Here is an 11462-nt window from a genome sequence, read left to right on the forward strand (position 1 = left end):
GATGACATTGTCAAATTATTATGTAAGAGATGAGACTATGTAAAGACTGAGTGAATGATTTGCTCTGTATGTATTAACAATATTATAAATTAAGCGAATTACCAAATATTAAGAACATAATTTGAAATCATGTGAATACAGTGGAGGTCTGAATTTAATTATTTACTGTTTTAACCAGATATATGTCTTAAACTCAGATAAATACAGACAGTGACTGTCTGTCGCTCTGGAGCTGGAGGCGCACTTCTGGCTGCAACCGAAAGGAGGCGACACACCGGAAACAGCCACAGGCTTCAGAGCGGACACGCCCCTTTGTGCTCACTGAATCTATAAAGCCGGAAGTAAACCGGAAGCGCGTCCACAAAACAGCAGTTGAGCCGGCAATAATAACGAGAATCCGTCTGCGTGAGTAACGATGGAGGAATATAACTCTGGAGATGAGGTACACTCGTTTTAAATCCGTTTTATTTTAACTATTCAAACCCTCCGCCGTAAACACGAGCAACACGAAGGTTAGCTCCATAAGCAGCTTAATCCGTTAGCCGGAGCTAACGGTTGTTTCCATCGAGGTGTGGTCCCTTTCATCCCTTTTACATTTATAACATTAACAGATTATTAAAACCAGAAAAAACAAGGTGCTGTGAAAGTTACGTATATAAATTGCCCACAGCTGACTTGTAAGAAAAAAACACACCTTGATGGAAATATTGTTATTGCATTGTGTTGTTTTGTTTTACTTTAGAAAAGTTGAATTATACATATAATGTGAATAAACTGTGAAATCATCATCTGAAAAACCTTTTAAAACAACTCCTGCTGTGTCGTGCACAGATGGACCTTTATACAGGAAGATTCAGCCTGTCGGACTGTTTCTTTATGCAAAACCATAAAACAACTAACAAAGTGTTTCCTTCTTTTTGAAATTGGACAGCAGGGTGTCTTCAATGCTGATGAGGTCAATATCTCAGTTAAAGAGGTAAATGTTCTCTTCTGCAAACATTGATACACATTTTATTGTGATTAAACTATTTATGTGATGACAGAGTATCTCTCTCTCTCTCTCTCTCTCTCTCTCTCTCTCTCTCTCTCTCTCTCTCTCTCTCTCTCTCAGTGTATTGAAGGTGTAATTGGTGGCACAGATTACAACCAGAGTAAAGTGAACCAGTGGACGGCCGGGATAGTTGAGCACTCTCTGACTCACTTGGTGAAGCAAGGACGTCCATTTAAGTACATAGGTGAACCGACTGTCCGTCACGTGCATGAGCCCTCGGGACGTAACGCCGACATGTGAAGCTGACATGTGACTGTTGAACATCTGATGTTTTGCAGTAAACTGTGCAGTCATGCAGAAGAGTGGCGCTGGTCTTCACACAGCCAACTCCTGCTTCTGGGACACGACCACTGATGGTGAGAGATGGCTCATATTCAGAGCGGCTGTCATTCCATAACGCGCCAATGTGATACCTGAGATTCACTCGTTTTGAGGTACATATTAGTCACAGTACTACTACTATACTACTGAGTAATACCTCCTGCTTGTTTGTGTCTTTTAGGAAGCTGCACGGTCAGGTGGGAGAACCGCACCATGTACTGTGTGGTCAGTGTGTTTGCTGTGGCGCTGTGAGCTGCTCTCTCTCTCTCTCTCTCTCTCTCTCTCTCTCTCTCTCTCTCTCTCTCTCTCTGGACATCATGTCTGATGCTTGAAATGGCACTGTGACCTATAAGTTCATGAAGAGCCTCTGATGTTTAACCTCTGGATGTACAAGTAACTTATTCCCCCCGACAGGCTTGAAGTACATGACGCCAGAATAGAGTTGTGCTTTGTGGGACAGAGTTCCTCTCTGAGCAGCGCTCAGTGCTTTAAGTAACCTGAGTGGATACTAAACGGTTGCTCTCCCTAATCCGTTTATCTTTCAGTACATTCCCCAATAAAACCGCTGCTGTCGTGATACGTTTGGTATTTAGTTGTTTTAGTAGCTTTCTGATGACTTGTTCAAAGTGTCTCTGCTAGTCTGTATTCATGTTTTGTTGGTTCTTCTGTAACTGCAGATAAGAGAGTTTGTATTTCCAGATTGATGGAGTTTAATGGTCAGAATGACAAATGCACTTTTTCTAGACTCTCTCTGTAGAAATCCTTAATTTATTCTGTAAAAGTCCATGAAGATTGTTTAATAAAGAGGTTTATTGGACCAACTCTAGTCATTGAATGTGTCAACAATCCATCTTTGCATCGTTGTGAGTTTGATCTCCTAAAAGCAGAAAGTGATTTAGATTCTTACAGCGGAGATGAAGGTTTAACTCCTTCACTTTGGTGTTGGTCCACTAGGTGGCAGCACCTGTCAACGTGTGCAGGAACAACAAAAACAACAGACAGATTTCACATATAAATATAAATTTATTTTTTAGTAGGATTATAGGCCTTTTTTATTTTGCTTTTTATGCAAATATTCAATGTGTTCAATACATTTTTAATATTGTTTTTACTTGCATTAGTCGTACAAAAACAAGGAGCCTTGGTTTGATACCCAAAGTCGTCGTCTCTGCAGATACATTGCAAATTGGAGAAGGTGCAAAAACAAACACCGACATTCTCTCTCATACACAATTAAACGTTAAGGGTTAAAAAAAGCAAAAATACTAGATGCAATTCCAAACATTTCCAGTGAGATATAATCACTTTCAGTGTGCACTTGGTGTAAATATTCAAACTATTGACACAGATTAAGAGCCGACAGACAGAACGCGCACACATTAGAAAAGTACATCTAAAAGCATTTCACATCACTGAGACTTTTGCTTCTCAACAGTTAAAACAAAGCCACAGAAATCCTTTTTGTAAACGTGCTAAAACATTGCGCCTGAAGACGTCCGTGCTTTACAGTTGTGTCACAATGTGTTTGGTGATGTAACAGGTTCTTAATGTGTGGAGGAGATTCGCGTCTCTTTGTCAAGCACAGATAGCTCACAGAAGCAGCCAGTATTACTGATAAAGCTCTTATCAAGGAGTAGAAAAGCTGATTGTTTGCAGCCGTACAACTACAGGGAGTTTCAGGAAAAAAGAAAACTCTGTACAAAACAGAGTTCCTGCAGAAGCTCACTTGAGGCTCCACACATGCACACCTCCATGCCGACGGACACTAAATACAATCAGTGTGATGCGCGGTGTAATCAGTAATGCAGCATAGACTCAAACTATACACGTAATGGTGCGGCCATGATTTTATTGTCGGCCCATTAAAGGCTGGTTTTGATGACGCAGGTGAGCTCCGCCTCTGCTGCTCCTCACCGCCGGACTCTGCTGGTCCGGTCTGGAGGAGTTGAGGCGGAAACACGAGGGTTCAGAGTGGGACCCACTGGCGAGTGATTCATGTGGCACTTAGAAGGTTCCAGAGGGCGTGATGACGTCAGTCGCTCCTCAAACAGCTGGCACGCTTTAAGCATTGCAGGGTGCATTGTGGGTAACGTCTCCGTTGACTCCATCACATATATTATTGCCCATTTCATCAGCATTTTCATAAATTGTGTCATTGAGCATGTCGTACGACGTTTCGTTGGGCGCGTCGTCCGTGGTGTCGCTGGCCGTGTCCGGGGCGCCGTTGTGAGCCGGCGGCGAGCGCGAGGTGGGCCGGTTCTGCGGGGAAGCCGAGCTGCACACGAGACACAGGAGAGAGGAGCAGTTCCAGAGGCCCCGGCTCACGCTGGAGGAGAAGAGCCTCCGACAAGGATGACAAAACTGGTAGAAGACCAGCATGAAGAAGATGGCGACGGCGTAGGCGACCAGCAGCTGCAGCACCAGCAGCGGGGCGCAGAACAACTTGTAGAAGTCGGTTTTATAGATGTACCACAGCAGAAGCAGCGAGGCGTTCTCCACAAAGCGCAGCATGTAGTACACGGCCATGCGATACCGGTTCTGGGACTTGTTGATGAGGTCCGGGTCGCTGAGCTTCACCTGCACGGCCGACCAGCAGAACATGTTGATGCCGGCGTAGAGGAAGGTGAGCAGGCAGAGCACGATGGTGGTCCCCACCCTGGTCAAAGTCTTCTCGATGTTCTCAGGGAACGGCGAGTGGCTCTGCCAGAACAGGATCCACGGGTAGAGGAAGAAAACCAGGAAGTTGAGCAGAACCACCGGCAGCACCCAGAGCTGCAGCACCGAGCTGAACAGAACCAGAACCACCACACGAGAGGCGATCTCGAAGCTCCTCCACAGGAAGATGCACAGGTACGCCACGGGCCGGACGTCCACTTCATACTCGTCGTATTTGATCTTAATGGCCAGGATGTTGCAGCGCAGCGCTCCGTACACGATGGACAGCAGCGAGATCACCATCAGCGTGCCTGGATATAGATATAGATATATAGATATAGATATAGATATATAGATATAGATATATAGATATAGATAGAGATATAGATATAGATATATATAGATATAGATAGAGATATAGATATAGATATATAGATATATAGATATAGATAGAGATAGAGATATATAGATATAGATATTTAAAACACAGCACGCGTCCTCTGGACTCCGGTTAGTTTGGTTCATAAAACAAAGAAACATTCATTTTTTGTCTTTGATGAGCAGCTTTAATTTCACCGCAAACTATAAATAATTAGCGACGTCCGACTTCTCATATTGTCAATCTAACAGTCTGAAGCTGTGAGGAACCCACGAAACCTACAATGTACCGACCCAATGTACCGACCCAATGTACCGACCCAATGTACCGACCCAATGTACCGACCCAATGTACCGACCAGTCTGTTAATGGCTCCAGACCCAGCGACCGCTCCATCAGCTGTTCTCTACAGGATAAATCAATAATATTCAAGCAGCTTGTTTGCTGTAATCTTTCCTCCTGTTGCCTCCTGTGTGATGATCTAAAATAATCATGTTCCAAAGATGATCAGAAGGTAATTAATAAATGAATCTGTTCATATTTTTAGTACAAAATCACCTCTTTGTGATCACGTGTCTTACTGCCAGCAAGAGGATGGACGATGACAACGAGGACAAACTCTTAAACACTCGTCCTTTGTGAGCCTCTGAAGGTCTGAAGCGCCGCTCGCCACAATCTGTTAAACCGTGAAGCCGGTAAGCGTGAAATAGAAGTGTCAGACGGCGAGCAGAGGAAACAAGATGAATGTTTTCATAACCTCTTTTATTTTCTCCTAACTCAGAGACCAGATGTCCCGGGTTGACTTGTGTGAACCTTTCATAAAGCTCTCAGGATCAGAAACACTCCCACAAAGTGTTGCACAGAGAATCAGAGAGGCGGTTACACAACACACTCTGACTCATGACAACACGTCCTCTCATCCCAATACGGCTCTCAGCTGATCGGCTCGCGTCACGCCGGAGCTGTTAACTGATGAGGAGGAGACACGATGAAGGACACGTGTCATGATTCAAAGAGTCAGACGTACTTAAAGTACATGGAAACCCTCCTCCTGCTCCTCCTGCTCCTCCTGCGCCTCCTGCTCCTCCTGCTCCTCCTGCGCCTCCTGCTCCTCCTGCTCCTCCTGCTCCGCCCCCCCCTCTCCCCCCCCCCTCTTCTCCTCCCCCTCCTCCCCCTCCCTCTCACCTCGGCCGATGGAGACCCCCTGCTGCAGCACACAGATGTAGAGCTGCAGGGTGAGCTGTGGCGCTGAGCCCAGGAAGGCCTGGATGACGGAGGTTCGGGCGAAGGCGGCTCGGTGTGTGAACAGTTTCCCCTCCGCCTGCCCCACCTGCCGCTCCACCTCCTCAGACTGACCCCCGCGAGGCATCTGCTTCTTCCTGGTGATGCTGACGTACGGCTCCTCCACGCCGCCCACGCTGCCGTAGATGCAGAACGCCTCCAGACACCTGCAGCAGGAGACATGAAGCAGCATAACGTCTGTGCTGAACGAGTTCCCTGAACGCATCCTAATGTAACTGAACCACGTGCCGTCAATCTGAGGACTGTTACAACATGACACCATCAGACAGCAGCGGCTGAAAGCTTTGATGTCGATGTCCTGATCACATCTTACTGATTATGGGCAGATATCACTACTTCACACGATGGTTGACGTGAAACTGTGTCATGTATCTGGACAGCCCGTCACAGCAATACATAATCAATATGTTTCCATAATAACATGGGTCAGACTACTTGCTTGTGCAGCTTTTGTCTTTCCAGCTTCACGTCGTCTTGAACTCAGACGTAAGGAAACAGAGACTCGATCATCTGGTGTCAAACACATACGTTCACGTGTGTTGATTCTCCAAGTGAAGGAACTATAAAGTTTATTATAACGTTTAAAGCGCTATACTAATATAAGGCTTTATTATGATTATAAGCAAAGTACATGTTTGAGTGGATGAGGACTGTAAAGAACAGAAAAGCTGCAGGAAACACACGTGAAGAGAATCAAAGGCAGCGATGCATTTTAACCCTTCACAAGCTCAACTAGTGTTTGGAGTTGTGAAAGTAGAAATGATCAGATTACAACAAACACTCATCAAGAATTAGAATGAAGTGTTTAAGATAAGACTCAAAGCTGGAAGCAGGAAACAGGCCGGAGGGGAACGGCGAGGTCAGCCGTCATGAAGCGAGACGAGTTGTTTGTTCAGGAAGTGCAGCCGCTGGGCGGCAGAGAGGACGCGCTGGACGTCAGAGATAAGGAGGCGGCAGCTGCTATTCTTAGATACGCTCTTCACCAGCGAAGACGAGGAGAGTGAGCAGAAACCATCTGAACACACTGAGGGAAACAGACCCAGAGGTCAGGCCCAGAGGTCACGCAGAGTAAACATGTTGGACTCCAGAGCAACAGGAAACGGAGGTTTTAACATTTGCTGCTATTTATTTATTTTACTGAATAATTATCTCAACAATCTACAATTTGTATATGAATCTATTAAATGTCCGAAAATAGGAGAAATTATGTTCAACTTAATTTAAAACATCAAACAGATGTTTTTGTCCACAAAAGCAGCAAATATGAATATTTGAGAGTCTTGATCTGATGAGTTTTGTGTAAAAAGCACAAAGTGAAGCCTCGACGTGAAGAAGCTCATAGTGACATCATCCAACCGGACTTCATGGCGTAGAAACTGTTTATTCAGGTAGTTTTTTCATTCTTTTCACACTAAAGGTTACGCTAACCCTCACACTCTGTTCATGAAGTTACTCCTGAGCCGTTCAGTGAAAACATTTTACTAAAGATCAAAATCATATTCGGTGAGTTTACCTCACGGCTGCAACTAACAACTATGTATGAGAAGCTAAAATAATCAAATGTTTGAACTTCTCTTCTTGAGAAATCACTCAAATGATTATTCGGTTAAAGCAGAGATGCTGATCGTCTGGTTGCTCCGTGAGAGGAGACGAACGCTGTCACGGCTTCTCCTGCTGGGCCCGACAGCAGCTGACAGCTGGAGCTGCATGCAGCATCATGTCTGCTGCATGCAGGATCATGTCTGCTGCATGGAGCATGCAGGATCATGTCTGCTGCATGGAGCATGCAGGATCATGTCTGCTGCATGCTGCATGCAGGATCATGTCTGCTGCATGGAGCATGCAGGATCATGTCTGCTGCATGCTGCATGCAGGATCATGTCTGCTGCATGCTGCATGCAGGATCATGTCTGCTGCATGCTGCATGCAGGATCATGTCTGCTGCATGCTGCATGCAGGATCATGTCTGCTGCATGCTGCATGCAGGATCAGGCTCCAGCAGGCGGTCTAGATCAGAGCCTCTGATGGTGGATGTGCTTAACGCTTCCTCCATCATGGTGTCACAGTGTCAGCTTCTCCTTCTCTCCTCAGTCATGAACACACAGCAGCAGACATGATCACACAGTAAACAAGGGGCTCTTTGTGAAAGCAGCCTGCTGTGCTGTGTGGGTATGGAACATATCGATATGCATATTGATCAGCTGTTCATGACCACATACATTCACATGCAGCAGCATGTATGAAGTGTGAGCCAGAGAGCAGCGCATTCACCAAACCCCCGAAGCAGCTTAATTGGGACCCGTTTTACAAAACAACAACACCCCCACCCTCCTCCCCTCCACACACACACACACACACACACACACACACACACACACACACACACACACACACACACACACACACACACACCACTATAGGCGCGCATCACGTGATCAGGAGCTCCAGCTTCTCTGTGGGCCAGCCGAGCAGCGGATCAGCGGCACTGACCTGACGACGGGTCCGAGCTGCAGGATGTGCAGCAGCAGCACCAGCGGCCGGTCTCTGCTCAGGTCCCGGTGGATGAAGGTGAGGGTCAGCTGCACGAGCACGGACGGCACGAGCGTGAAGAGCAGCGTGAGTCCTTGCCAGATCTGGTCTCCAGCTGAGCGGTACGTTGAGCTGAGGTACAGCGCCGCCGTGGTCTCGGCCGTGAACAGAGACACCGACACAAAGATGGAGCTGGGGAGCCGCATCCTCGCTCACTCACTCCGCCATCAGGGGCGCGCGCCGTCGCCCCGGGTCCGCTGCTCCATGCCCCGCCGCCGGCCGCGCGTCTCTCTCCCGCCGGAAGGGACGGCGTTGTGTTCGAGGCTCGCGCTGCTGCCGCAGCTCATCTGCGGCTCGGAGCAGGAATGCCTCCACACCGCGGGCCGCCGGCAGGGGGCGCGCGAGGCGCCGAGCTCGCGAGAAGCGTCTCCAGCTCTTCTGGGCTCGAGAGGTCAGAGCTGCTGTCCTGCGCTGACGACGAGGGCTCGAGTCCCGTCTACACATACACAACAGTAACACAACCACGCACACTTACAGTACAGTGTACGTCATCTGATTTACGACATATTGATCTGATAGAAGATACTAAATAATAAAAAAAAAAACAGACCAACACGGTTCATAAATGATTAGTCAGCATTCAGAAACTATTTGGAGTCACTGTCATAAACATGTAAATGTTCAAACAAAGCATTTCCTTTCCCTCCAAAAGATATCATCAAACCCAAATGATAGGAATCAGATGTTGAGGCATTAGTATACATTAGTATACATTATTAGATGTATTTGTACCTGCTGACTCATTTCTACTGTCTCAAAACCTGCAGTCAAACACTCTGTATGTTATTGACATGAAAAGGTTGATTTATCCCACAGATTCAATACTGTTTCTTCTTCTTCTTCTTCTTCTTCTTCTTCTTCTTCTTCAAACTGATTGACATTCATCACGCAGCCTTTTTTTAAACTAAAACTAAATATCCATGGTTTAAATCTTCTATGAAGGTGGCTCCTGTAGTTCAAGAACAGTGGAGGTTAAACCACCAGCTCTTCTCTCTGCCTGCTGTTCCTCGTCTCCTCCAGCAGGTGGCGCCAGCAGGCGGCTGCTCTCCATGGTGCTGAAGGAGAAAGTTCATAGTTTAACATTAACAAGCTTGTTCAACAAGTACACACTGAAATGTCTTCATAAGGGATTTACTTGTAGCCCTTTGAGTTAGCATTGAAGTACATTTACTAAAGTACACATACAAACAAACACATGCTACATTTTGAAATATAAAATAATGTTAAAGATGAAACTGATTCAACAATAAAAACACCTGGTGTCAAAGAGGACAAACTATCCAATAATCATTTAAAAAGCAAAGATTTGTCCCAATAATAAAACTAAATGTACAGAACAGAGTTTTTAACAGATCACATCCCTTTTTTTCCTCTGGAGACAGTTTGGAACCTCATGATGGAAACCATCTGACTAAACCACTACAACCATACATGTATATATATATATATATATATATATATATATATATATATATATATATATATATATATATATATATATATATATATATATATATATATATATATATCTATATATATATATATAATGCAGCACAAGTACTTTTACTTTGTTACTTCAAGTACACACACAAGCAAAATAAACAAAAAGAATAGAATATAACGTCACTGTTTAATTTCACAAACATTGAATATTCAGACGTTTCATGAAAGTGAGATTTAATAATTTCCGAGATGATTAAAGTTATCTGAGTTACGCTTTTGTCACATTTGAAATGAAATTACTTTTGTATTCAATTCAAGAGATGAAAAGATGAAGAATGCCAAAGGAACATGTGAATGTGGAGGCAAAGGTCGTCTTATCAATATACAACTAATTACATCAAAAAAACACAAAGTTCAGGAAATTGAACCGAGACTTCTGTGTTTCTTTTTAATTGGACACAGAGACGATAGCGGAGAGCAGAGGAGGTCGCTCCGGATGAAAGGAGGATGAGAAGAGGACGAAGCGTCTGCCGATGCATTCAGAGATTATAAAACATCATTTGGTTTATCTCCATAAAACTGGAAATATAGCAGCGGTTGAATAAGAGCCGTCGCTCAGACGCTGATGTGACTCACATGAAAGCATCGAGCCGCTTCGCTTTGATGACGCTCTGCAGAAGTGAAACACATTTGAGGGAAATACTTTCAAAAGAGTTAAACTCTGCAGCCATTTTGTTCTTTAAATCACATTTAGCAACAGAAGAGTCTGGAGAACCAAACTGATTGAAGTCATGTTTAGAGGAGCACATTTCCTTCTGTTATCTAATGCTTTGATTCAGGAAAAGTACATTAGCATTTATATTAGAAAAGGATTGTGATGCTCCAGCTAGCATGTCTTCAGCAGGACCTTTAACTTTCAGACATTTGGGACATGAAAACATTCAGTTTGACCTCTGTCCTTTGAGGTGAAGGTCACAGGTCACAGGTCATGAGGGACATGAGCAGAGGACAGATGTGCATTTATTTACAGGTTGTTGCACAGACTGCAGCTCGTTGTTGTAACGTAGGAAGAGATGAGACTTCTGGAGCGAATACTGAAGGAAACGGTGAGATCCTGTTGCAATGCAACTGATGAATCCTATAAATGTAACTATGAGACAAGCTAATGGATCTCGTCATGATTTACAAATTCAGCATGTCTCTTTAAACTAATGGACCTGAAGAGACCAAACCGTGTCAAGGGGACTAGTTTCTGTCCCCGTGGACATTTTACAGAACATCTGTGTGCCAATGAATTCATCCCTTCACAGAGTTTACCTCTCAACAAAAGGGTTGAATCACATCCTTCTGTTCCCTGAGACTCTGTCCTCTCCACACAGCCTGCAGCGCGTCACATGACGCCAGCAGCAGCTCACATGGTTTATAAAGTCAGTCCCAAACGCACCAGGACACAAGGATGCAGCAGCTTCTCCTCCTGAACGCACCTCCTCCTGAACGCACCACCTCCTCCTGAACGCACCTCCTCCTGAACGCACCTCCTCCTGAACGCACCACCTCCTCCTGAACGCACCACCTCCTCCTGAACGCACCACCTCCTCCTCCTGAACGCACCTCCTCCTCCTCCTGAACGCACCTCCTCCTGAACGCACCACCTCCTCCTGAACGCACCTCCTCCTCCTCCTGAACGCACCTCCTCCTCCTGAACGCACCACCTCCTCCTGA

The 11462-nt window shown here is 45.4% G+C and overlaps 2 protein-coding genes across 3 annotated transcripts; one reads left to right on the forward strand and one right to left on the reverse strand.

Annotated features, from left to right (window-relative positions):
- The first annotated feature begins 320 nt into the window (after positions 1 to 320).
- On the forward strand, positions 321 to 2189 carry LOC137803371 (dynein light chain Tctex-type 3-like). Of its 2 annotated transcripts, none has more exons than XM_068601773.1 (5): positions 321 to 442; positions 935 to 976; positions 1112 to 1235; positions 1330 to 1407; positions 1554 to 2189. In XM_068601773.1, the coding sequence occupies exons 1-5, from the start codon at positions 416 to 418 to the stop codon at positions 1622 to 1624; spliced, it is 342 nt and encodes a 113-aa protein (XP_068457874.1). In that variant the 5' UTR covers positions 321 to 415; the 3' UTR covers positions 1625 to 2189. The 2 variants fall into 2 exon arrangements, with proteins under 2 accessions (XP_068457874.1, XP_068457873.1); XM_068601772.1 differs by having other exon boundaries at positions 342 to 442; positions 932 to 976.
- A 225-nt stretch (positions 2190 to 2414) lies between these two features.
- On the reverse strand, positions 2415 to 8583 carry xk (X-linked Kx blood group (McLeod syndrome)). Its single transcript, XM_068601767.1, has 3 exons — positions 8199 to 8583; positions 5592 to 5854; positions 2415 to 4338 (listed from the first exon to the last, which is right to left on the reverse strand). Exons 1-3 carry the CDS (start codon positions 8441 to 8443, stop codon positions 3434 to 3436), a joined length of 1413 nt encoding a protein of 470 aa, XP_068457868.1. The 5' UTR covers positions 8444 to 8583; the 3' UTR covers positions 2415 to 3433.
- Positions 8584 to 11462: the final 2879 nt, after the last annotated feature.

Source organism: Clinocottus analis, unplaced genomic scaffold (assembly GCF_023055335.1).
Source record: "Clinocottus analis isolate CAN_PGR_092001 unplaced genomic scaffold, fCliAna1.0.p SCAF_54, whole genome shotgun sequence".
NCBI classification, from domain to species: Eukaryota; Metazoa; Chordata; class Actinopteri; order Perciformes; family Cottidae; genus Clinocottus; species Clinocottus analis.

Coding starts and splice junctions, on each gene's coding strand:
- LOC137803371 (XM_068601772.1), top strand. CDS start 416: ATGGAGGAATATAACTCTGGAGATGAG. Junction 1,236..1,329: donor ACGTCCATTTAAGTACATAG/GTGAACCGACTG, acceptor GATGTTTTGCAG/TAAACTGTGCAGTCATGCAG. Junction 1,408..1,553: donor CTGGGACACGACCACTGATG/GTGAGAGATGGC, acceptor TGTGTCTTTTAG/GAAGCTGCACGGTCAGGTGG.
- xk (XM_068601767.1), bottom strand. CDS start 8,443: ATGCGGCTCCCCAGCTCCATCTTTGTGTCGGTGTCTCTGTTCACGGCC. Junction 5,855..8,198: donor CAGCTCGGACCCGTCGTCAG/GTCAGTGCCGCT, acceptor CTCCTGCTGCAG/GTGTCTGGAGGCGTTCTGCA. Junction 4,339..5,591: donor GGGGGTCTCCATCGGCCGAG/GTGAGAGGGAGG, acceptor ATCTATATCCAG/GCACGCTGATGGTGATCTCG.